General features: G+C 43.1%; 1 protein-coding gene across 1 annotated transcript in view; it reads right to left on the reverse strand.

Moving 5' to 3' along the window:
- IL20RB (interleukin 20 receptor subunit beta) overlaps positions 1-27,887 on the reverse strand; it is a 134,488-nt gene that overhangs the window by 33,683 nt on the left and 72,918 nt on the right. Inside the window, exon 4 of the mRNA XM_069727947.1 lies at positions 16,071-16,195. Within this exon, the coding sequence (XP_069584048.1) occupies positions 16,071-16,195 (125 nt within the window). The remainder of the gene's footprint in view (positions 1-16,070; positions 16,196-27,887) is intronic.

Here is a 27,887-nt window from a genome sequence, read left to right on the forward strand (position 1 = left end):
GAGCAGGCACTGGTGTAAGAGGTGGCAGAAACCCTGATAGAAGAGGGGACAGCAATCCTTGGCATTGGTAGCACATGTGGTGTGCCAGAGTAGGACTCTGCCCCAGCCTCCACAATTTTCCTCCAGGGTTCACTCAGGAACATGTAGCATGTGTGGTGGTCGTTAATTGTACAATCCCAGTAACTGAGTTGGTAAAGGCATGGGTGATGTTCCTAGACACATGCTGGTACAGGGTGGTAATGCCACACCGAGAGAAATAGTGGCGGCAGGGGACTGAATACTGAGGGTCAACTGGTGCCATGAGTCGGCAGAAATCCTCTGTGTCTACAAGGCTAAACAGCAACATTTCCACAGCAAATAGCCTGGAAATGTGCCCATTTAGTGTTTAGGTCTGTGGGTGGCTGAGAACTCTTTTTTTCATTCCAAGGCCTGGGTTAGGGACAGTTGAATGCTTTTCTGAGACAAGTTTTTGGAAGTGCCTGATGATGGTGACTCAAAATGTGAAAGGACAGGTGCAGGGCGGGAGGCCTCTGCACCAGTGTCATGGACACGGGATTGGGAAACACCTAGCACAGGGGAAGAGGCAGTGGTATCACCTGCTAGCACCAATCGTGGACCCAGACATTTGACCCATCGAGTCGGGTGCACAGATAACATGTGCCTGATCATACTGGTGGTGGTCAGGCTTTTAGTGGTCAGGCCCCTGCTGATCTTGGCTTGGCACAAGTTGCAAGTGACCATTTTTTTTTTCATCTCAGAACTCTCTTTAAAGGGAACCTGTCACCCCCAAAATCGAAGGTGAGCTAAGCACACACGCATCAGGGTCTTATCTACAGCATTCTGTAATGCTGTAGATAAGCCCCCGATGTATCCTGAAAGATGAGAAAAAGAGGTTAGATTATACTCACCCAGGGGCCGTCCCGGTCCAGTTCTGGTCTGATGGGCTTCGAGGTCCAGTCCGGGGCCTCCCATCTTCTTACGATGACGTGCTCTTCTTGTATTCACGCTGCGACTCCGGCGCATGCGTACTTTGTCTGCCCTGTTGAGGGCAGAGCAAAGTACTGCAGCTGCAGTGCACAGGTGACGGGCCTCTCTGACCTTTCCCAGCGCCAGTGCACTGCAGTACTTTGCAGTACTTTGCTTTAAGAAGAGACGTTGTCAGAAATTTATAGAATAAAAAAACAATTTACATTTTACTCAAAAATATACCCATAAAGAGAAAAATCTGACAAATTGACAATTTTGCAGTGGTCTCTTAATTTTTTCCAGAGCTGTACCTAAATGTGTGATGAGCACCTTGAACCCCCAGGAACTTCCCAGAAATATATAACGTTGAGTCATGATAATGAAAAATCACATTTTTTCCACAACAATGTTCTTTTAGTGGGAAATTGTTTTATTTTTACAAGTGTAACAGGAAAAAATGGACCTTAAAAATTGTTGTGCAATTCTCCTATGTTCGCCGATACCCCATATGTGAGAGAATACTACTGTTTGGGTGCATGGCAAGACTTGGAAGGGAAGTAGCACAGTTTTTCTTTTGAGCAAAAATTGGCTGGAATTATTAGTGGACTCCCTGTAGTGTTTGAAGAGCACTTGATGTGCCTAAATAGTGGAAATTGCCAACAATTGATGTTATTTTGGAAACTAGACCCCTAAAGAAATTTATCAAGATGTGTAGTGAGCACTTTGAACCCCCAGATGCGTCACAGAATTTTATAACGTTGAGCCGCAAAAATAAAAAATAACATTTTTGTGGAAAAAATGTGATTTTAGCCCCAAAGATTACATTTTCACATAATAGGAGAAATTACAACATACAATTTGTTGTGCAATTTCTCCTGAGTACACCGATGTCCCACATGTGGTCTAAACATACTTTTGAGCAGGGCTGTGGAGTCACTCACTCCCGACTCCTACTCCATTGCAATTCCTTGCTACTGAGCATGTAAAGTGCAAAACAGATTCATCTTAATTAAAAGCCCAGATCTTTAGATCAGGAATAAAACAGACATTTATAGGACAGTTTATAACTTTCCCAAATTCTTATGAAAGAATTTACAGCTCACTGAACTACTGTACCCAATTTATTATATATTTTTGGAGTAGGTTTATTTTATACCAATTCCGACTCCACCAAAATGGACGCATACTCCAACTTCACAGCCCTGCTTTTGAGACACAGTGCAAAGCTCAGAAGGGAAGGAGCACCATATTGGAGTTCAGATTTTGCTGGAGTGGTTTGAGGGTGCCATGTCACATTGGCAGGGCCCTGGAGGTGCCAGAACAGCAGAAACCATAACCTCATAAGTGATGTCATATTACAAACTATACCTCCCAATGAATTCATCTAAGGGAGCATGTTGACACCACATGTGCCTCAAAGAAATTTATACCATTGGGCGGTGAAGACAGTATTATTACATTTTTACCACTAAAATGTTGTTTTAATCCCAGATTTATCATTTGTATAAGGGCTAATAGGAAAAAATTTCTCCTGAGTACATGTAATCGGGAACTACATTTGAGGCACATTGTAGTGCCCAGTACATTGTTCCCAGCTCCTGTTTCTGGAGACATGCACCCTTAAATTAGGAGGGCTCTCTTTACCACTGAAATGCCAAACATGTGGATACTAAATGTGGTTTGGGCACACTGTGGGGCTTTGTACTACCAGTGACGTGGAAGCACTCTTTTTGTGGATTGAATTTAAGCTTTTATTGGGAAAATTTTACAGAATGTTTGGGATCACATGTACCCAGCGCTCAATGCTGAGCCCTTACACTATGGTTTCCATCTAAATCTCCAAATGATGTCATTCAGATGAAACCCTCAAGGGATTGATTCACTATAATGAGACATCAGAAATACTCTGGACTCTGTCTGGCCTCACTTCAGTTTTGTCCTTCTTTTCAGAGGTGCACAAAATGACACTTTTATGAAGTAAAATCGAAGTAACAGAAAGAAAACTGGCACCGCTGTGTCACCTGTGGCTAGCTGAACAGCTGACAGTGATTTACACCTTGCCCCTGGATGACCGGGTGAAAACCATGAAAAAAGCTGTGCAAATAGCGTCCTTAGAAGAAAACTGATTGCACTCACTCCTACTTTGTAAAAACTTCCTTTATTAGTACTTTTGATTAAAACATGCCCGCAGGAAAGTACTAGTGAGATACACTCTGGATGAGGGCCGTTTCGCGCCTCCTGCACTTCAACGAGTTCTGCACTTTTATGCACACTTAAATATATAGACACCGCTGGATTATAAGCCAAATGGTGTCCACAGTGTCTCCATCTGAATCATTATAGGGAATCTTTCATTGGGGGTTCTGTCTGAATCACGCATTTCAGAGATTTACATGGAAACCCCGGTGTAAGCGCTCACTGCAGAGAGCAGGATAAATGTGAGCCGAGCCATACTGCGATCTTTGAGAGGCAGAATGAACAAATCAACAGGTCAAGAATTGGTTTCATTTATTTTTTACGGCATTCCTCATGTGGTATAAGTGAATAGACAACTTTATACTTCGGGTCGGTGAGATTACAGCGATACCAGATTTATATTTGATTTTTATGTTTGGCTGCTGTCACACACTAAAAGATGCTTTTTTTTTTTGCTAAAACAACTGTAGTCTTTCCAGTGCCATTTTTTGAGTGCTATAATTTTTCCATATTTCTGCTGACAGTCATGTGACGGCATGTTTTTTGCAGGACAAGTTGCTGTTTCAATCGGTGCCTTTTATTGTTATTTTTGCATTGCTGTATTATGATTGCTATAACTTTTTTATTTTTGCAATGGTGGAGCTATATGGTGGCTTGTTTATTGCAGGATAAGATAATTTTCTCCGCAATAGCATTTTTATTTATATTCATCTTTTTATTGCATTTAATTCCACTTTGTGTTCAGCAATATGATGAAAAAGCATAGTTTTTTTGCCCTGGTGACCCGGATGTCATCATGACAACATTGGGTCACCATGGCAACGATCGGCCCCTTGCAATGACATTGCGGGGCACTTCTGTGCATGCAAAATCAACAAGATGTATCAATACGTCCAATGTCGGGAAGTACTTCCCAACCTGGACTTATGGACATGTCTTAGGTCATGAAGGAGTTAAGAAAAAATTCATCAGAATGAAACACAAATATTTTATTTTTAAAGGAAGTCTGTATAACTCAGTGTTCTGGTTATGAAAAAACAAGATTATCTAGTTCTATTGTAGTTTTTGTGTTCTTTTCTGTCCACAAACTTTTAGCCTGTTGCTATAACACAACCAGCTTTGTGCATGCAGCTCTAAGCTATAGTGCAGATTGTAACATATGAGAAAAGCTGGCCATACACCCGTCTGTCAAGCGCTTATTCGGTCAACAGCTATATTTCCCCTCACGACCACCCTGAGCCTTTTCCCCCTTATGAACATCCAATTTATCCAAGTTTTGTCTAATGTATATAGCCATCTAAAGACTCTCTAAACCGTGGCTGTCATTTATAATAGAAGCTTGGGCGCAGTATTTATTGCACACTTCCTGTCCGACCTCACTGATAATACCGTTTCATTGTGGTTTATATAATTTTAACAGTATGAATAGCCAAAAATGTACATTTTTTACCATATTATCTGAGTGAATAGGAGAGACGAGATAATTAATCCGTATCAAATTAAATTTGTTACAAATTTCATGGAACTTTTCGATTTCTAACTACCGTATGTACTCGAGTATAAGACGACCCGAGTATAAGCCGACCCCCCCTAATTTTGCCACAAAAAACTGGGAAAACTTATTGACTCGAGTATAAGCCTAGGGTGGAAATGCAGCATTTACCGGTGAATTTCAAAAATAAAAATAGATCATTATTGCCCCATAGCTGTGCCATATAGTGCTCTGCACCGTTCATATTTCCCCATAGCTCTGCCATATAGTGCTCTGCACCGTTCATATTTCCCCATAGCTCTGCCATATAGTGCTCTGCACCGTTCATATTTCCCCATAGCTCTGCCATATAGTGCTCTGCACTGTTCATATTGCCCCATATCTGCCCCATATAGTGCTCTGCACCGTTCATATTGCCCCATATCTGCCCCATATAGTGCTCTGCACTGTTCATATGCCCCATATCTGCCCCATATAGTGCTCTGCACTGTTCATATTGCCCCATATCTGCCCCATATAGTGCTCTGCACTGTTCATATTGCCCCATATCTGCCCCATATAGTGCTCTGCACCGTTCATATTGCCCCATATAGTGCTCTGCACTGTTCATATTGCCCCATATCTGCCCCATATAGTGCTCTGCACCGTTCATATTGCCCCATATCTGCCCCATATAGTGCTCTGCACTGTTCATATTGCCCCATATCTGCCCCATATAGTGCTCTGCACTGTTCATATTGCCCCATATCTGCCCCATATAGTGCTCTGCACTGTTCATATTGCTCCATATCTGCCCCATATAGTGCTCTGCACCGTTCATACTGCCCCATAGATACTCGGTATAAATCTGTGCCGCCGCTACTGCTGCTGCAATAAAAAAAAAAAAAAAAGCCATACTCACCTTTCTTGCTTGCAGCTCCCAGCGTCCGGTCCCGGCGTCTCCCCGCTCTGACTGATCAGGCAGAGGGCGCCGCGCACACTATATGCGTCATCGCGCCCTCTGACCTGAACAGTCAGAGCGCAGATAGACGCCGGGAAGATGGAGCGGCGCCCGGCGGCTGGAACGCGGACAGGTGAATATTACATACTTACCTGGTCCCGACGTCCGGCTCCCCCTGCCGTCCCACGGTCTTCTGTGCCGCAGCCTCTTCCTCTATCAGCGGTCACCGGCACCGCTGATTAGAGAAATGAATAGGCGGCTCCACCCCTATGGGAGGTGGAGCCGCTTATTCATTTCTCTAATGAGCGTGAGCGGTCCCACGTGACCGCTGATAGAGGAAGAACTGCAGCACCGAAGACAGTGGGAGGGCAGGGGGAGCGCCAGGATCGCTGGGACTAGATAAGTATACCTCAGCACCCTCTCCCCCTCACCCGCCGACCCCACCGCTACCGTGATTCGAGTATAAGCCGAGAGGGGCACTTTCAGCCAAAAATTTGGGCTGAAAATCTCGGCTTATACTCGAGAATATACGGTAATTACAATTTTTCAATAATACATTGGCCACCATTGATTCTTTTGAGGGCAACAAAGGGAATGTAATAAACAAAAAATACATACCTATCTTAAACACCTCAACTCACTCCTTACACCGCCATTCAGGTCACCGGTCCTACACGTAGGCCTTTGGTTCTTCTGACAATCCGGCGTTTAGGCCCATATGGTCATATTAATTACGTCAATTATGCCCCAACTTCGCCCCTCATATGATCACATAGGCCTTAACATTGGATTATCGGAAGGACTGAAAATCCATACAGGGTACCAAAGGAACAGAATGATAGTGAAGGAAGCAGGTAAGGACCCTGGACAGGTGAATATAAGGTATTTCTAACCCTTCCTTTTATTATACTTTGGGGTTTCAACTAGAGATGGGCGGACACCTGGATGTTTGTGTCTGGCCAAACAGTTACAAAAAGTTCGGGTTCAGATACCAGAACAGTACCTGGACATGAACCCAGGCCCATTCACTAGAGACTTTCACGGTGCAAGCGGGGATCTCACTGCAGTTCAGCCCGGCTGACTACACAGCTTCAGTGACTGGAGGTAACCTTGATGACGTCACCACTAGTCACTGAGGCTGCACTCGCAGCAGCTCATTCACCAGTGGTTCTCACCCTGGACGGTCGCATCTTGGCACCATCCAGGTTGAAAACTGTTTACCCCCTAGACATGGATTACGGCATGGCACCACATGACAGATAGGTGAGGGATATTGTTTGTTGTGGATTCTGTTTTTGGGCTCCCTCTGGTGGTTACAGATGGTACTGGGTGACTTGTGTTTTCTGCGGTCTCTGGTGTCCACCTGTTCTATCAGGATATGGGAGTTTCCTATTTAACCTGGCTTTCTTGTCATTTCCTCGCCGGCTATCAATGTAATCAGTGTGTCTTGTTACCTCTGCTTCCCGCTTCTGTAATCTTCAGGACAAGCTAAGTTTTTGATTTTCCTGTTCCACGTTTTGCTTAATTTTTGTCTTAGTCCAGCTTGCAGATATGTGATTCCTTTTTGCTGGTTGCTCTAGTGGGCTGATATTACTCCTCATGTTCCATGAGTTGGCACATGAGTTCAAGTAATTTCAGGATGGTTTTTTTGTAGGGTTTTTCGCTGACCGCGCAGTTCACTTTTGTATCCTCTGCTATCTAGCTTTAGCGGGCCTCATTTTGCTGAATCTGTTTTCATAACTACGTATGTGCTTTCCTCTCATTTCACCGTCATTACATGTGGGGGGCTGCTATTTCTGTGGGGTGTTTCTCTGGAGGCAAGAGAGGTCTGTGTTTCTTCTAATAGGGGAAGTTAGTCCTTCGGCTGGCGCGAGACGTCTAGGAATCATCGTAGGCACGTTCCCCGGCTACAGCTAGTTGTGTGTTTAGGTTCAGGATCGCGTCAGCTCAGTTTGCTGCCTAGCCTTAATTGCAGCCTGGCTGCGTCTTACCTCCTCTTAATTCTTGAATGGCTCTGACCTCAGCTGTTTATCATGGACGTCCAGAGTTTGGCTTCCAGCCTGAATAATCTTGCTGCTAAGGTTCAAAATATACAAGATTTTGTTGTACATGCTCCTATGTCTGAACCTAGAATTCCTATCCCAGAGTTTTTTTCTGGAGATAGATCTAGTTTTCTGAATTTTAGGAACAATTGCAAGTTGTTTCTTTCTTTGAAATCTCGCTCCTCTGGAGACCCTGCTCAGCAAGTCAAAATTGTTATATCTTTCCTGCGGGGTGACCCTCAGAATTGGGCATTTGCATTGGCACCAGGGGATCCTGCGTTGCTCAATGTGGATGCGTTTTTTCTGGCATTGGGTTTGCTCTATGAGGAACCTAACCTAGAGATTCAGGCTGAAAAAGCTTTATTGGCTCTCTCGCAGGGGCAAGATGAAGCAGAAATATATTGTCAGAAATTTCGGAAATGGTCGGTGCTTACTCAGTGGAATGAGTGTGCCCTGGCTGCAAGATTCAGAGATGGCCTTTCTGAGGGAATTAAAGATGTTATGGTGGGGTTCCCTGCGCCTACAGGTCTGAATGAGTCTATGACTATGGCTATTCAGATTGATCGGCGTTTACGGGAGCGCAAACCTGTGCACCATTTGGCGGTGTCTTCTGAACAGGCACCTGAGACAATGCAATGTGATAGAATTCAGTCCAGAAGTGAACGGCAAAACAATAGGCGGAAAAATGGGTTGTGTTTTTATTGTGGTGATTCAGCTCATGTTATATCAGCATGCTCTAAACGCACAAAAAAGGTTGATAAGTCTGTTGCCATTAGTACTTTACAGTCTAAGTTCATTCTGTCTGTGACTCTGATTTGTTCATTATCAGCCATTTCCGTCGATGCCTATGTGGATTCAGGCGCTGCCCTGAGTCTTATGGATTGGTCATTTGCCAACCGCTGTGGGTTTAGTCTGGAGCCTCTGGAAGTCTCTATTCCTTTGAAAGGAATTGACTATACACCTTTGGCTATGAACAAACCTCAGTACTGGACACAAGTGACCATGCGTATGACTCCCGTTCATCAGGAGGTGATTCGCTTCCTGGTACTTGAAAACACAAAAAAGCACAGTAAAACCAAAAACACTCTGTTGCAAAAAAATCACAGTTTTTTTTTTTTTTGTGTTTTCAAGTCTCTTGGTGGTGTGAACATGTCTCTACGGGCTTGTTCACTGTGCGCGCAGCTCATGTGTTCTGGTTTTACATTATTGTTTTCTTGTGTCCACAAGACTGGGGAGGCCTCCACCCCTCTTTTTTTGAGCTGTGCGCACAGGAGCCGTTCTGTCCAGCGTGTCCACATGGACATTCCTTTTCTGAATCCTGCTCATACAGGTATTGTACATATGACCAGGTTTTAAATACATCAGATAGGGATTACATACATTAGCTAGGACTGCTCTGATACGGGTATACCTTGACGTTTGGTAGAGCGGCTTAATATACATTTTTTGCAAAAAACGTATCAACCAAATACCCTGTTTTTTCCATCTTTTTACCAGCACTTGCTGTCCACTGTGATTTTTTTGCAACAGAGTGTTTTTGGTTTTACTGTGCTTTTTTGTGTTTTCAAGTCTCTTGGTGGTGTGAACATGTCTCTACGGGCTTGTTCACTGTGCGCGCAGCTCATGTGTTCTGGTTTTACATTATTGTTTTCTTGTGTCCACAAGACTGGGGAGGCCTCCACCCCTCTTTTTTTGAGCTGTGCGCACAGGAGCCGTTCTGTCCAGCGTGTCCACATGGACATTTCTTTTCTGAATCCTGCTCATACAGGTATTGTACATATGACCAGGTTTTAAATACATCAGATAGGGATTACATACATTAGCTAGGACTGCTCTGATACGGGTATACCTTGACGTTTGGTAGAGCGGCTTAATATACATTTTTTGCAAAAAACGTATCAACCAAATACCCTGTTTTTTCCATCTTTTTACCAGCACTTGCTGTCCACTGTGATTTTTTTGCAACAGAGTGTTTTTGGTTTTACTGTGCTTTTTTGTGTTTTCAAGTCTCTTGGTGGTGTGAACATGTCTCTACGGGCTTGTTCACTGTGCGCGCAGCTCATCTGTTCTGGTTTTACATTATTGTTTTCTTGTGTCCACAAGACTGGGGAGGCCTCCACCCCTCTTTTTTTGAGCTGTGCGCACAGGAGCCGTTCTGTCCAGCGTGTCCACATGGACATTCCTTTTCTGAATCCTGCTCATACAGGTATTGTACATATGACCAGGTTTTAAATACATCAGATAGGGATTACATACATTAGCTAGGACTGCTCTGATACGGGTATACCTTGACGTTTGGTAGAGCGGCTTAATATACATTTTTTGCAAAAAACGTATCAACCAAATACCGTTTTTTCCATCTTTTTACCAGCACTTGCTGTCCACTGTGATTTTTTTGCAACAGAATGTTTTTGGTTTTACTGTGCTTTTTTGTGTTTTCAAGTCTCTTGGTGGTGTGAACATGTCTCTACGGGCTTGTTCACTGTGCGCGCAGCTCATGTGTTCTGGTTTTACATTATTGTTTTCTTGTGTCCACAAGACTGGGGAGGCCTCCACCCCTCTTTTTTTGAGCTGTGCGCACAGGAGCCGTTCTGTCCAGCGTGTCCACATGGACATTCCTTTTCTGAATCCTGCTCATACAGGTATTGTACATGTGACCAGGTTTTAAATACATCAGATAGGGATTACATACATTAGCTAGGACTGCTCTGATACGGGTATACCTTGACGTTTGGTAGAGCGGCTTAATATACATTTTTTTGCAAAAAACGTATCAACCAAATACCCTGTTTTTTCCATCTTTTTACCAGCACTTGCTGTCCACTGTGATTTTTTTGCAACAGAGTGTTTTTGGTTTTACTGTGCTTTTTTGTGTTTTCAAGTCTCTTGGTGGTGTGAACATGTCTCTACGGGCTTGTTCACTGTGCGCGCAGCTCATGTGTTCTGGTTTTACATGCTTCCTGGTACTGTATAATTTACATGATGTCTTAGTGCTTGGTCTGCCATGGTTACAAACTCATAACCCAGTCTTGGACTGGAAAACGATGTCTGTGTTAAGCTGGGGATGTCAGGGGGTTCATGATGATGCACCTCCAATTTCTATCGCTTCATCTACTCCTTCTGAGGTTCCTGTATTTTTGTCTGATTATCGGGATGTTTTTGAGGAGCCTAAGCTCAATTCGCTTCCTCCTCACAGGGATTGCGATTGTGCTATAGATTTGATTCCTGGCAGTAAATTTCCTAAAGGACGTTTGTTCAATCTGTCAGTGCCAGAGCATACTGCTATGCGGGATTATGTTAAGGAGTCCTTGGAAAAGGGACATATCCGTCCATCTTCGTCCCCTTTGGGAGCAGGTTTTTTTTTCGTGGCCAAAAAAGATGGTTCCTTGAGGCCTTGTATAGATTACCGTCTTTTGAATAAGATTACAGTCAAATATCAGTATCCTTTGCCATTGTTGACTGATTTGTTCGCTCGCATTAAGGGGGCTAAATGGTTCACTAAGATTGATCTTCGGGGTGCGTATAATCTTGTGCGGATAAAGCAGGGTGATGAGTGGAAAACCGCATTTAATACGCCTGAGGGCCATTTTGAGTATTTGGTGATGCCTTTTGGACTTTCTAATGCTCCTTCTGTCTTCCAGTCCTTTATGCACGATATTTTTCGTGAATATCTGGATAAATTTATGATTGTGTATTTGGATGATGTTTTGGTTTTTTCTGATGACTGGGAGTCCCATGTTCAGCAGGTCAGGAAGGTGTTTCAGGTCCTGCGAGCCAATTCTTTGTTTGTAAAAGGTTCAAAGTGTCTCTTTGGAGTCCAGAAGATTTCTTTTTTGGGGTATATTTTTTCCCCTTCTACTATTGAGATGGATCCCGTCAAGGTTCAGGCTATTTGTGACTGGACGCAGCCTACATCTCTTAAGAGTCTACAGAAGTTCTTGGGCTTTGCTAATTTTTATCGTCGTTTCATAACTAATTTTTCTAGTGTTGTTAAGCCTTTGACGGATTTGACTAAGAAGGGTGCTGATGTTGCTGATTGGTCTCCTGCGGCTGTGGAGGCCTTTCAGGAACTTAAGCGCCGGTTTTCTTCTGCTCCTGTGTTGCGTCAGCCAGATGTTTCGCTTCCTTTTCAGGTTGAGGTTGATGCTTCAGAGATTGGAGCGGGGGCGGTTTTGTCGCAGAGAAGCTCCGATTGCTCAGTGAGGAAGCCATGTGCGTTCTTTTCTAGAAAGTTTTCGCCCACTGAGCGGAATTATGATGTTGGTAATTGGGAGCTTTTGGCCATGAAGTGGGCATTTGAGGAGTGGCGTCATTGGCTTGAGGGTGCTAGACATCGTGTGGTGGTCTTGACTGATCACAAAAATCTGATTTACCTTGAGTCTGCCAAGCGTCTGAATCCTAGACAGGCTCGTTGGTCACTGTTTTTCTCCCGTTTCGATTTTGTGGTTTCATACCTGCCAGGTTCAAAGAATGTGAAGGCGGATGCTCTTTCTAGGAGTTTTGTGCCTGACTCCCCTGGAAATTCTGAGCCCACTGGTATCCTTAGGGATGGGGTGATTTTGTCGGCTGTCTCCCCAGACTTGCGACGTGCTTTGCAGGAGTTTCAGGCGGATAAACCTGATCGTTGTCCGCCTGAAAGACTGTTTGTTCCGGATAATTGGACCAGTAGAGTCATCTCCGAGGTCCATTCTTCTGCGTTGGCAGGTCATCCTGGAATATTTGGTACTAGAGACTTGGTGGCCAGGTCTTTTTGGTGGCCTTCCTTGTCGAGGGATGTGCGTTCTTTTGTGCAGTCTTGTGAAGTTTGCGCTCGGGCTAAGCCTTGCTGTTCTCGGGCCAGTGGATTGTTGTCACCTTTGCCTATCCCGAAGAGGCCTTGGACGCACATTTCCATGGACTTTATTTCGGATCTCCCTGTCTCTCAAAAAATGTCCGTCATCTGGGTTGTGTGTGACCGCTTTTCTAAGATGGTTCATCTGGTACCCTTGCCTAAGTTACCTTCCTCCTCTGAGTTGGTCCCTCTGTTTTTTCAGAACGTGGTTCGTTTGCATGGGATTCCGGAGAACATCGTTTTTGACAGGGGATCCCAGTTTGTGTCTAGATTTTGGCGGACGTTCTGTGCTAAGATGGGCATTGATTTGTCCTTTTCGTCTGCATTCCATCCTCAGACGAATGGCCAGACGGAACGAACTAATCAGACCTTGGAAACTTATTTAAGGTGTTTTGTTTCTGCTGATCAAGATGACTGGGTTACCTTTTTGCCGCTTGCCGAATTTGCCCTTAATAATCGGGCTAGTTCTGCTACCTTGGTTTCTCCTTTCTTTTGTAATTCGGGGTTTCATCCTCGTTTTTCCTCTGGTCAGGTGGAGCCTTCTGATTGTCCTGGAGTGGACATGGTGGTGGATAGGTTGCATCAGATTTGGAGTCATGTGGTGGACAATTTGAAGTTGTCCCAGGAGAGGGCTCAGCAGTTTGCTAATCGCCGTCGCCGCGTGGGTCCTCGACTTCGTGTTGGGGACTTGGTGTGGTTGTCTTCTCGTTTTGTTCCTATGAAGGTCTCTTCTCCTAAGTTCAAGCCTCGGTTCATCGGTCCCTATAGGATCTTGGAAATTCTTAACCCTGTGTCGTTTCGTTTGGATCTCCCGGCATCGTTTGCTATTCATAATGTGTTCCATCGGTCGTTGTTGCGGAAGTATGAGGTACCTGTTGTTCCTTCGCTTGAACCTCCTGCTCCGGTGCTGGTGGAGGGAGAATTGGAGTATGTTGTGGAGAAAATCTTGGATTCTCGTGTTTCCAGACGGAAACTCCAATATTTGGTCAAGTGGAAGGGTTATGGTCAGGAGGATAATTCTTGGGTGGTTGCCTCTGATGTTCATGCTGCTGATTTGGTCCGTGCATTTCATAGGGCTCATCCTGGTCGCCCTGGTGGTTCTCGTGAGGGTTCGGTGACCCCTCCTCAAGGGGGGGTACTGTTGTGGATTCTGTTTTTGGGCTCCCTCTGGTGGTTACAGATGGTACTGGGTGACTTGTGTTTTCTGCGGTCTCTGGTGTCCACCTGTTCTATCAGGATATGGGAGTTTCCTATTTAACCTGGCTTTCTTGTCATTTCCTCTCCGGCTATCAATGTAATCAGTGTGTCTTGTTACCTCTGCTTCCCGCTTCTGTAATCTTCAGGACAAGCTAAGTTTTTGATTTTCCTGTTCCACGTTTTGCTTAATTTTTGTCTTAGTCCAGCTTGCAGATATGTGATTCCTTTTTGCTGGTTGCTCTAGTGGGCTGATATTACTCCTCATGTTCCATGAGTTGGCACATGAGTTCAAATAATTTCAGGATGGTTTTTTTGTAGGGTTTTTCGCTGACCGCGCAGTTCACTTTTGTATCCTCTGCTATCTAGCTTTAGCGGGCCTCATTTTGCTGAATCTGTTTTCATAACTACGTATGTGCTTTCCTCTCATTTCACCGTCATTACATGTGGGGGGCTGCTATTTCTGTGGGGTGTTTCTCTGGAGGCAAGAGAGGTCTGTGTTTCTTCTAATAGGGGAAGTTAGTCCTTCGGCTGGCGCGAGACGTCTAGGAATCATCGTAGGCACGTTCCCCGGCTACAGCTAGTTGTGTGTTTAGGTTCAGGATCGCGGTCATCTCAGTTTCCATCACCCTAGAGCTTGTTTTGTTTTTTGTGCTTGTCCTTTTGTGATCCCCTGCCATTGGGATCATGACAATTGTTGTCTTTTAATTTTGCCTTCTTGCAGGAGACGAGGGATTCAGAGGAATTAGGCGGTAGGTGAGTATAATTGTGTTTATTTTTAAACAAAAAGGTAACAGTGTGCTTTGTTTTATTTCAAATAAAAGACTTTATTCTGGCTGTGTCTTTATTTACTATACAACTATGGGATTAGTAATTGATAGGTGTCTTATAGACGCCTCTACATTAGTAATCCATAGGCTTGATGTCACCGGACAATAAAAAGGTGACATCAACTCCACAAATATGAACCCCACTTGCCACCGCTACAGGGCAAGTGGGAAGAGCCGGGCAAAGCGCCAGAATTAGGGCATCTAATACATGCGCCTTTTCTGGGCGGCTGGGGGCTGCCATTTTCAGGCTCGAGGGGCCAATATCTATGGCCCCTTACCAGCCTGAGAATACCAGCCCCCAGCTGTCTGTTTTAGCAAGGCTGATTGTCAAAAATGGGGGGAACCCATATCATTTTTTAAAATTATTTATTTAAATAGTTTTTAAAAAATACGGCGTGGGGACCCCTCTATTCTTGATAACCAGCCTTGTGTGTTTTTGCCTGGCTTGTTATCAAAAATCAATGCAGTCTTTTTTTTTTTATTATTTATTTACAGCGCAGGAGCCGGCTGATGAACACTCCCATCAGCCGCTCCTGCTCTCACTGTTATTAGCGGTATTAGGTGTCGGCTGATGGGAGCGGTAGTCCCATCACCTGACACCAGTGATTGTAGGTGTACTTTGTACCCCCGATCACAGCTGCGGACTCACACTGTCATTTGATGGCATGGGAGCCGCGACTCTCTGAGTGTTTGCATGTGAATGACAGCACAACAAACACCTGGTGTTCGGGCAGCCGATCCCGATCAGCAAGACGGACTTCCTGGTGAAGTCCGTGTTCTGCGTCCATGCCCGAATAGTAGGTGTTCGGTACGGACGCCAAACTTTACTGTTCAGGTTTGCCCATCACTAGTCTCAGCATACCTCAGAGCATAATAATGACAATTGCAATTCACCCCAAATATCAATATTAGCTCAGATTTGAATCTGACAATCAATTAGAGCGAATCTACCCAAAAAGAAGTTCATGAAATTCACTCATCTTTATGGAATTCCCTAAACTCTCTATGAAGAGACTTTCACATCTGTTGAGCATGCTTCCTACCATAGTGATACATATACGACTTCACTTATCTTTCACAAACAAAGGTTCATCATGTTAAATTCCATTACACTCAATACTTGTTTGGCTCATTAACAGTTTAGAAATTCTCTGGCTGTCCTCATACAAAGTAAGGCCTCTTCCACATTAGACGAACTGCAATGGGTTCCAACAGCCCCCAAATCTCCCGCAAAAGAAGATGCTATGTTTTTGTACATGTCTTAAAAAAAATGAATACTAAAGTGACTCCTTCGGCCTCATTGAAATGAAAGGCTCCATTGTGCCATTGTAGAGGTTCCCTTCGGAATCATGTTTTTTGGGGATTCCGACAGAAATTATGACGTTAGCACGTTACATAATGTTTAGCAGAGAGCATTGTATGAGTGTGAACCTAGCCTCATGTTGAGGTTGTGTGCTTTGCTGGTAACGGCAGTGAAAATATAGCGTTCCTACATCTCGAAAAATATCTCCAAATCCTTTGAGCTTTAGTCTGACAATCCAGCTCAGTCACAATCTTTCATCAGTTCAGGTATACTTACATTATCCTCTTTCCCTTTTTGCCAATAACAGATAAAAAAATGAAAATTTGGTCCATAGTCTTCAATGTAGGCCACCAGGTTAAGTCCACTGACTTGGAGGTTCATTGTTGGGGGAATCAGACGAGCTGTAAAGAGCAAAATAGTACAATATTTACATTCTTTCATTCAAAAAAAGATAATTCAGATTTGACTGTGTATTAATTGAACATACTGCTCTGGCAAAAATTAAGAGACCCCCACATCAAAACCTTGTCATTGGCAGCCCAATCTCCTGACCTGAACCCCATTGAAAACCTCTGGAATGTAATCAAGAGGGTGATGGATAGTCACAAGCCATCAAACAAAGAAGAACTTCTTACATTTTTGCACCAGAAGCAGTGTGAAAGACTGGTGGAAAGCATGCCAAGACGCATGAAAGCTGTGATTAAAAATTATGGTTATTCCACGAAATATTGATTTCTGAACTCTTCCTGAGTTAAAACATTAGTATTGTTGTTTCTAAAAGATTATGAACTTGTTTTCTTTGCATTATTTGTGGTCTGAAATCACTGTTTTTTTACATTTTCACCATTTCTCCTTTTCAGGAAAAAAAAACCCCAAAATGTATTGCTTGGAAATTCAGAAACGTTGTCAGAAGTTTATAGACTAAAAGAACATTTTCATTTTACTCAAAAATATAACTATAAAGAGAAAAATCAGAGAAACCGAAAATTTTGCAGTGGTTTCTTAATTTTTGCCAGAGCTGTATATTGTACTGTGATTGTAATATTATATCAAGGGGCCCGAAAGGACCCGCAGCCCTGTAAGAAGACGTCAGTGTTATAAATGGCATATGGAAGGTCGTGGTTCTTGTTAGAGATTTGTATCGAAAACAAACATTTATTAAGCAATTCCAAGACGCTCATATAAAGCCACTCGCATATGAAAAACCCCATCAATTCTTTGGTATAGCAGGACGAAAAGTATGAATATTTGTATATATTGTAATGTGGGAAGGAACTGATATTGGTGGCAATCTGGAATGTTCTAGACATCAGACTTGCCTTTAATGCTTAGGCTACTTTCACACTTGCGTCGGTACGAGTCCGTCGCTAAGCGTCAGGCCGACGTACCGACGCACGTTGTGAAATTTGTGCACGACGTGGGGAGCGGATGCAGTTTTTCAATGCATCCGTTGCCCATTCTGAAGTCCAGGGAGGAAAGGGCGGAGTTCTGGCCGCGCATGCGTGGTAGAAAATGGCGGACGCGACGTACGAAAAAACGTTACATTGAATGTTTTTTCGTGACGATGGTCCGCCAAAACATGACGGATCCGTTGGACGACGGACGCGACGTGTGGCCATCCGTCGCGATCCGTCGCTAATAGAAGTCTATGGGCAAAAAAGGCATCCTGCGGGCACATTTGCAGGATCCGTTTTTTGACCAAAACGACGGATTGTTACCGATTAAAAAAAACGCTAGTGTGAAAGTAGCCTAAGGTTTCGTTCACACATCAGTTTTTCGCTGTCAGGCAGGATCCTGCTAATTGTTGAAAGAAATGGATCCGTTGCAAATTGTGAAAAACCTGATGCAACGGATTCGTTTTTTTTTTTTGCTGGATCTGTTTTTTTTTTTAAATGAACCCGGAGATGGACTTCCTGTCCTGGGAAAAGGAGAGAGAGGGAGGGAGAGAAAGAGAGAGAGACCCCAGAACGGAAAATGTGCATGAACTGAATGGAGAATATATGGAAAACTGGATTCGGAGGCCGGATTCATCATTTGACATCTCAGTTTCATATGTTTTTCGCCGGATCCGTCGCTGGTCGTTTTTTTCGCCGGACAGAAAAAACGTTCCTCTGAATGTTTTCTCCGTCTGCCGGAAACAGCTTTTTTGACGGATCCAGCAGAAAAAATATGAAACTTGTGGCCATCAGGCGCAATCCTGCGTTAATACAACTCTATGAGAAAAATACGGATCCGGTGAAAAAAAAAATGGATCCATTTTTTTCAAAAGTCGCCGGAGTGTGCCTGACGGCAAAATCCTGATGTGTGGAAGTAGCCTTAGGCTACTTTCACACTAGCGTTAACTGCAATCCGTCACAATGCGTCGTTTTGCAGAAAAAACGCATCCTGCAAAAATGCTTGCAGGATGCGTTTTTTCCCCATAGACTTGTATTGACGATGCATTGCGACGGATTGCTACACGTCGCATCCGTCGTGCGACGGATGCGTCGTGCTTTGGCGGACCTTCCGGAGCAAAAAACGCTACATGTAACGTTTTTTGCTCCTGACGGACCGCTTTTTCCGACTGCGCATGCGCGGCCGGAACTCCGCCCCCACCTCCCCGCACCTCACAATGGGGCAGCGGATGCGCCGGAGAAATACATCCGCTGCCTCCGTTGTGCAGTGCGTTAAACGCTAGCGTCGGAATCTCTGCCCGACGCATTGCGACGGGGAGATTCCGACGCTAGTGTGAAAGTAGCCTTAAACTAACATTGCACTCACATAAGACACAGTTGAACACCACTATAACTACAGGAACCTATAGCCCAGCAAATGGCTCTGGAACACAACTCTCTCTTCAGTGAACACCAGGACCAAATTGCTATAATAACAGTCTCCAAAGCTCGAATAGGAATAATAACATCTCTGTTATTCTTGCTAAAAGGGAATCTGTCAGTTGGATCAACCATTCTTAGCTGTCTATATGGGCTTCCAGGTCATAGGAAGCTGAATAATATGATACATTGATCTTTGCGATCTGATGTCTTATTGCAGAGAAATCCACATTTTTCTTATATATAATTCAGTTTTCAAATCTATGGGCTGGACACTGATCCTCATGAGAAGCTGCCTCCAGAGATTATTTTTAATAAAAGGGGGAGTTGCCAGTGTGAGACATGTAACTAACACAGGGCAGCAGAACTGAACTTTGTCTCCTTACAAACATTTGCTGCTGCATGGTTCTATTTCACTGCAGATATATTAGGACTGGAAACAAAAAAACAAGATGGGATAATAGGAAAATAATACATGTTCTATAATATTAATAATTTTATATAGCGAAAACATGGCGCATCACTTTACAATTCATAGGGGACATGTAAAATTTCAGACATTAGAGAGTAACACATAATTCAACAATAGGAGTGAGGGTCTTGCTCAAAGGAGCTTACAATATGAGAGGAAGTGACACAAAAGGTAAAAGATGCTTTTAATGTACAGTTCAGCAATCATTATAATAAATATAGGGTCAGTCATCAGCTAGTACAATTATATGAAAAAGTTCGGGCACCCCTATTAATCTTAAGCTTAATGTTTTATAAAAATTGTTTTTTTTTGCAACAGCTATTTCAGTTTCATATATCTAATAACTGTTGGACACAGTAATGTTTCTGCCTTGAAATGAGGTTTATTGTACTAACAGAAAATGTGCAATCTGCATTCAAGCAAAATTTGACAGCTGCATAAGTATGGGCACCCCACCAGAAAAGTGACATTAATATTTAGTAGATCCTCCTTTTGCAAAAATAACAGCCTCTAGTCGCTTCCTGTAATTTTTAAGCAAATTCTATATACAATATGAGCCCATGCACATCTCCCTAAATGGTAAGCTGCTCCGACACTTTCACACATTTAACTATATATATACTCACCTCGCTCCTGTTCCCCACAGCAAACATGATGTAGTTGTAAGAGGAGGAGATGGTACCCCTGAAAAGCCCTTGCATGATGTGTCATTAGTGCGGAAAGGCTGCCATCTACTGACTAGATGGGAGCATGCGGAATCAACCAAAACACAGGAAGAGTTGCAGGGGGAACAAGTTCAAGTGCAAGACCTGGTCAAGTTCCTGGATATAAAGGTCCTGAGCGCCAAACAGTAAAATGATTTGATGTCAAGAAAAGAGCGGTGCGGACGAGAGCCAGGGACAATGCTGAAGCCAGTGTGACAGACCTCAGTGGAAAGTGTGCGACAGCAGGATGCTGACAGCTATCAGATGGAGCCGGGACGACACCCAGTGAAATCCAAAGACCTGACTACAGGTCAAGACCCGAAAACCAGATCTACACCAGTCAAGACCCAGAGCCTAGAGTGCGCCATTGAAGGTCTGAATCCCCAATCTGCGCACATCAAATTCCAGAGGCCAAACAATGACAAACGGGAGATAGAGCCCAGCCCTTTTTCCCCTAGGCCCAGGAAACACCTGCCGTCAGTCACGCACCGAAGGTCCAAGAGGAGACTTCAACTGGGGAAGACACCTGCAGTGACAGGAGACACGAGTGAAATGGGCTGTCAATTTCTACACCAACGTAAGGTACAAGGGTCAGTCTGGGCTGGGACAACAGGTGGGGTGGGAGTCAACTAGGGTGAAGGAGGTTCAGTGTTCCCTGATAGACTTTGTTAGGAGGACTTGTCAGACTATCAGGAATACCCGATGACCCCTGCTAGGGCCATTGTGTCAAAAGGAGCTAGATTAGCAGCTCTCCCAAGAAAGGGAGTACAGACCCTGTGGAAAAGACACTAGTAAAATCCTTAAGTATAACAGACTTCACCAATTATTCTGGTTGAACTGTAAGACTTATTGTATGTTTTGCATTGTATAACCCACTTGTGTTTGTGCTGTTTTCTATTGTTAAACTGCTTCCCCAGTTCAACAGATTCCTGCCATACCGAAAGTAATAACTAGTTTTGTTGTCTGTTCCCGCCTTGTGCTTATCCATACTTTGCATCCATTCACCTGCTTAGATAGTGACATCATAGCATATGCTTTCTCAGTCGCACACGCTGAATGGTGGAGGGAGGAGATGGTGGCCCCCTTCACAACTATTATACTCACTGCTATCTGCATCTTGAGGATGCAGATAGTTTTGAAATTGGGTTGCTGCGCAAGGTGCGGCCCATGAGCCAACAATTCCAGCCCTTCATTTTTTTTCAGTTCGCTGGCCAATGGCCATACAGCAACAGCCAGTCCCAGATCTGCACTACATCATAATGTCAGGTGCTGCCTAACATACTGAAGGTCCATCTGCTGTACTATTCACCTAGCTAAATGTCCAAAGTGATGCAAACTGTGACTATGAAGATTTTTCGTGCATTTAAGGCAGTGTTTTTTAAGTGGCGATCGAGTCATAAATAGGTAGCCCTGCAGGAAAATATTAAAGATGCTGCTTATTCACCACTCACATCCCTTCTTCCTCCATTTTATCATGAAAAGTTTCTTGGGTGTAACGTCTGGGTGAAATTTTATCATCTGAATCCAGTCGCTTTATTGAGAGCCTTTAATTATGTAGTTGTGAAATATGACTCCACATCTATAGTCAGCAGACAGTCATCCATCTACAAAAGTATTAGTCGTTGATAGTATAAATCAAGGTGTGAGTTGTTTTCCCATGGTAGATGTAGGAAAACCTTTCTTCAGTTTACACATTGGAAAGAGTCTATTTACAAACTCTGGATTCTTATCACACAGAAAACAGGTAAAAGTCCTCTATATAGAAAATAAAAAAACAGCAATTCTTAATTTGAGGATGTTACTAAGCATAAAGTCATTGTTCGGCCTTTGGATACAAGTCTGAAGTCACTCTAGACTGAAAACTTGTGCATTTTTGCATTGGGGGTACTGCACACTGGATGGACTCTTCAGTGATGGCGCAGGGAGCAATGGGGCGATATGCATACATGCAAGTGTATTGGTTGAGGCCAGACAAATCTAGTCAGAATGTGGCTGGGAGTTTGCAAATCGCATACTTGCAGTCACATAACCTCTCCCTGGCAGTAGACAATCCTTACAGTGTGCTTTGCACACGATGTGAAGATTCATAAGTCTGCAGTCACATAGTGACTGAAGACTTGTTGACCAGACAGCCCATTTAAAAAAAACAGTCTGATTTCTGTGCAGCTCCAGTTTGCATGTTTTGCAGTGGCTTGTGAAAGTATTCACGCCCCCATCCTTTGACATTTTTTTGTTTTGATACCTCACAATCTGAAATTTGTATCAGTTAATGTAAAGAACATGCCTATATCTGTGAACATTTAGTTTCTATTTATTGTGAAGCAAACAACAAATAGGCCAAAATTACCGAAAACTTCAGTGAGCAAAACTATTCACCCCTCCCTAAAGTCAGTACTTTCTAGAGCCTCATTTGTGGCAATTACAGCTGCAAGTCACTTTGGATAAGTCTCTATGAGCTTTCCACATATTCCCACTGGGATTTTTGCCCATTTCTCAAGGCAAAACTGCTCCAGTTCCTTCAAGTTAGATGGTTTCCTCTAGTGAACAGCAATCTACAAATCTGTCCGAGATTCTCAATTGGATAAAAGTCTGGGCTTTGACTAGGCCACTCCAAAACATTTACTACTCGAGTGTTGCTTTAGCAGTATGCTTTGTGTAATTGTCTTGTTGGAAGGTGACCCTCCATCCCAATCGTAAATTACTAACAGACTGAAACAGGTTAAGCACAAGAATATTCCCGTATTTTGCACCATCCACCTTCCCCTCGACTGAGACCATTTTCCCTGTCCCTGCTGCTGAAAAGCATCCCTACAGTGAAACAAGGTGGTGGCAGCATAATGTTGTGGGGATGCTTTTTGGCAGTAGAGACAGGGAAAATGGTCTGAGTTGAGGTGTTCTGGCGGTGATCAGCTGTGTTGGTTTGGCAGTAGACATAGTGATTACCTTGGTGGTTTAAAACGTCAATTTTGGTGTCATCTGACCACAGCACCTTCCTCCATACATTTGGGGAGTCTCCCTCATGTCTTTTGGTAAACTGAAAAAGAGCCTTACAACTTTTGTGTGTAAGTAAAGGCTTTTTTTCTGCCCCCTCTTCAATAAAGGTCACCTCTATGGAGTATACAGTTTATTGTGGATCTATGAACACATACTCCAATCTCCATTTGTGAACTCTTCAGCTCCTTCATGGTTACCTTTGGTCTCTGTGCTGCATCTCTGACTAATGTCCTCCTTGCCTGGGCTGAGAGTTTTGGTGGACAGCCTTCTCTTTGCAGGTTTGTTGTTGTATTATGTTCTTTCCATTTGATGATAATGTATTTGATGGTGCTCTGGGGGATCATCATAGATTGGGATATTTTTTTTTAACCCAACCCTGACTTGTACTTCTCAACAACTTTGTCCCTGACTTGTTTGGAGATCTCCTTGGTATTCATGGTGTTTGGTTAGTTTTGCCTCTTGTTAATGGTGTTGCAGACATTGTGGCCTTTCAGAAAAGATAAAGTGTATATACTAGCAGACCATGTGACACTTAGATTGCACACAGTTGGATTTCCTTTTACTAAGCATGTGACTTATGACGGTAATTGCTTGCGCCAGAAATTTTTAAGGGCTTCATACTAAAAGGAGTGAATACACATGAGTCAGATAGTCCCACAGAAATTGATCATTTGACCAACATTAACCTAGCATATATTGCCAGCTTCAGCATCATACCTGGAGCAAGAAATCAATTATTACACAAGTAACCCAAAAAGGCTAGATCTTGAGTAATTGTAGGCTACTGGAATAGTGTCTACAACCCCCTATTTGTATTTTGTAGATGTGGTGCATATACATAATTCACAGTTTGATGCCAAACTACTGAATCATTTGTTACTGTGGCATCAAAAATAAACTGCTTCTTTAAGGGTGACCGAGCAAGTTTGGGTGGAGACAGTGAAGTAATGCTGAGTTTGAACTTGTTCCTGGGTTACAGGTGCTTAGTAATACAACACACAAGAAAACACATATCTGACATACATAATTTATCACTGACATTCCACATTAATAAGAATAATGACATAAACATAAAGGAGAAATCCAGTAAAAAATGGGCTTCTGACATGCTATAGCTCCACAGAAGAGGACATTAGAGAAGTCTGTGACCTCCATCAAGTGCTTGAACAGATTGGCTGTAGGACTCTACAGAGACATTGTTCCCCTTAGGAAACAATTAATTTACTGAAAGTCTTGGATACATCTTTAAAAACAAAGATCCACTGATTTGAATTGCATTTTGTTCATTAAATGTGCTCTACATGCCCTGGCAAAAGATGACTTTTGGGTGCAATTACATTTTTTAAAGACTTTCCTCTAAAACTCAAATATCACCAGTAAGTACTGATATCGAGGTAGGTAGGAAAGCTAAATGGTCAACCTTCTGTCCATCGAAAATCCAACATTACGAGGCACCAGAGAAAATGGTGGTAAAACACAACCTTTATTCCATTATTCCATCAATAAACTTCATATGGTCAAGTACAATTGAGGTAGACGAGTGAAGCAACGTTATGGCCCAGAAGCAAGAAGTACAATAAAACTTAGGGTGGTTTCACACTTGCGTTTTTGTCTGCAGCGTTTTTTGCACAAAAAAACGCATGCATTTTTTTTCCTATATTTAACATTGAAAACGCATGCGTTTTTTGTTGTACGCGTTTGGTCGCGTTTTGAAACGCATGCGTTTTTTTGCTGCATGCGTTCTTTTTCAGAAATGCAACTTGTAGTATTTTTGAGAGGCGTTTTTTTGACACATAAAAACGCATGCGTTTTCATGCGTTTTTTTGTGTGAAAAAATACATTGGAGTCAATAGAAACGCATGCGTTTTTAAGCACATGCGTTTGTTTGCTTTAAAAACGCATGCGTTTTTATTAAAAAAAAAACAGAAAACACACTGATATGCCACCCCCCACCTAAAGGGATCCTAACCCTAAAGGGATCCTAACCCTAACCCTAAAGGGATCCTAACCCTATCCCTAACCCTACCCCTAACCCTACTCCTAACCCTAACCCTAAAGGGATCCTAACCCTAACCCTACCCCTAACCCTAAAGGGATCCTTACCCTAACCCTATCCCTAACCCTAAGCCTAAAGGGATCCTAACCCTAACCCTAATCCCGTTGAGGTTAGGGTTAGGATCCCTTTAGGCTTAGGGTTAGGGGTAGGGTTAGGATCCCTTTAGGGTTAGGGTTATGATCCCTACCCCTAACCCTACCCCTAACTATTTCTGTTTATAGTGGGTTTTTTACTTTATTTTGATGATTGGCAGCTGTCACACATTTCTCAGCATGCGTTTAAAAAACGCAAACGCATGAAAAAACGCATGTAAATGCGTCAAAATGCTGCGTTTTTTTCACCACATGCAAAAACGCTTGCGTCAAAAAAAGCAGCGTTTGCACTCATTTACATGCGTTTTTTCACCATGCATTTTTTTTTTAAACGCATGCGTTTTGAAACGCAAGTGTGAAACCAGCCTAACTCTTGGACTTACCATTATGTCCACCATGACATAGCAGATTTCTACGTACATCCAGAATAATATATTTATCCAAGTGCACAATGGTAATATAGGATGGTAGGTCTTCCAAGATGATTTCATAAATGTAGGACCTTCTAAAGAGACTCTTTAAAAACAATATCTGCTAGAAATATAGAAGGTCTGCATTCTGGACGAACTGCACACTTCATATACTTGTAGCGTATATTACTTGTAGAATTATTTACATAGTGTATTTGTACAGTTTAAAAATTACAGACCTCTCCATTCTTTTCAGGTGGAAAAACTTGCAAAATCGGCAGTGTATCAAAAACACAGTTTCCCCCCTGTATGACAGACCCCAGGAGATCCATCAAGTCTTGCAGATTTGTCCATATTTCTGCAGTGTTCTACTCTGCCAGAACCTCTCTCGGATCCAATTTGTAAGATGTATCCATAGTTTATCTTTTATTTTATACTGTTTTTGCCTGTATACATGTCCTTTTGTTATCTCACATTTTGTAACTTTTTTAAGTATTGTACTTCTTTTTTGCATATTAAAAAATGGAATAAGTTTGTCCTTCATAGCTCTAACATACCCACGATTTCAAGAAGAGAAAAAAGCTTAGTTGTGTTACTATTTAGCAAAAGTGCAAGAAGTGAACCATTCAGGAGCTTGGGAAAGCTGGATGTGCATGAATAACAGTGTGTTGCCCAGTGCAGGTGTCTCACTGGCCTGGTAAAACAGTGAATGGTGGCAGCATAAAGTGTGACATGGATGTGGGGACCGTCTGTGGGATGCTCTTAGTTCATTATTGGCCTATTGCAAAAGATGAAATGACAAGTGCGTGGGAAGCTGAGATCCCCTTTATGGTCAAATCCAAGGCAGGTGTGTCGTGAGCAAGTGGTGATTGGGCCAGAATATAATGCATAGTTTACTTGTAGCATAGGGTACTTGCAGAGTGTAATACATAGCATACTTGTAGAATGGAAAAAGTAGAGAAAACTGCACATCCCTATTCCTTGTATAAAAACATCCACATTTTATTCCATCTTGATTAAAAAAAATAGTATGTCATATTATTGTGTATATTTCATAGAAAACATCTGGCACGTTTCTGGCATGTAGCCATCATTAGTCATAGTGAATAATGACTACACACTTGGAAAGTGTAGCAAGAGTACTTGTAAAATATAGTACTTAGCGTACTTGTAGACTCAGAGTATAGTACATAGTGTCCTTATAAAGAAAGGGTGGGGAACCTTTTTCCTGTCAATAGCATTTGGAAATGATGCTGCTATATTTGGTCAAACAATGAATTAACTCTCCTCTAATGTGATGGCTGCAGCTCCTTCTCTTTAGTGCGGCGTGTGATGTTAGGTGATAATGATGATATTGCTACTTGCAAATGATTTCCAGATTTGTGTCGGTTTGGAGAGCAGTCAACTCTGTGCAATGTTGTTTTGTAATGAGCTGATTGCAGCAGTAAGTTGTTCCAAACACAAATGCATATTACCCTGCATGTCTCCTCAAAGTGAGAAATTCATCACTGCTCATGTTACATTTTATTATTATTATTATTATTTATTTATATAGAAGGATCCGAATGTGGTTGATAGTCGGACGTGTTGGGGCAAAGAATTCCAGAGGATGGGTGATATTCGGGAGAAGTCTTGGAGGCGGTTGGATGAGGAGCGAATAAGTGTGGAGGAGAGAAGGAGGTCTTGGGAGGACCGGAGATCGCGTGAGGGAAGATATCGGGAGATTAGTTCAGAGATATATGGAGGAGACAGGTTATGGATGGCTTTGTAGGTCAGTATTAGTAATTTGAACTGGATACGCTGAGGGAATGGGAGCCAATGAAGAGATTTGCAGAGGGGGGAAGCAGGGGGGAAGCAGAGGAGTAGCGAGAAGAGAGATGAATGAGTCGGGCAGCAGAGTTAAGAATGGACTGGAGAGGTGCAAGGGTGTTAGCAGGGAGACCGCAGAAAAGGATGTTGCAGTATTCAAGGCAGGAGATGATGAGGGCGTGCACAAGCATTTTAGTAGATTGACGGTTGAGGAAAGGACAGATTCTGGAGATATTTTTGTGCTGGAGGCGACAGGAGGTGGAAAGAGCTTGGATGTGCGGTTTGAAGGACAGGGCAGAGTCGAAGGTTACTCCGAGGCAGCAGACTTCACGGGGGAAAGCATGATGTCATTGATTGTGATAGATAGGTCAGGTAAGGAAGATCTGTGGGATGGAGGAAAGATGATGAGTTCAGATTTGTCCACATTGAGTTTGAGGAAGCGAGAGGAGAAGGAGGAGAATATGGCTGATAGACACTCTGGGATTCTGGACAGCAGAGTGGTGACGTCTGGGCCAGAGAGGTAGATCTGAGTGTCATCAGCATAGAAATGGTACTGGAATCCATGGGACTTTATGAGTTGTCCCAAGCCAAGTGTATAGATTGAGAAGAGTAGGGGTCCTAGAACAGAGCCTTGGGGGACTCCAACAGAGAGAGGGTGGGATGAGGAGGTAGTGTGCGAGTGGGAGACGCTGAATGTGTGGTTGGAAAGGTACGAGGAGATCCAGGATAGGGCAAGGTCTTTG

Source organism: Ranitomeya imitator, chromosome 5 (assembly GCF_032444005.1).
Source record: "Ranitomeya imitator isolate aRanImi1 chromosome 5, aRanImi1.pri, whole genome shotgun sequence".
In the NCBI taxonomy this organism is placed as follows: Eukaryota; Metazoa; Chordata; class Amphibia; order Anura; family Dendrobatidae; genus Ranitomeya; species Ranitomeya imitator.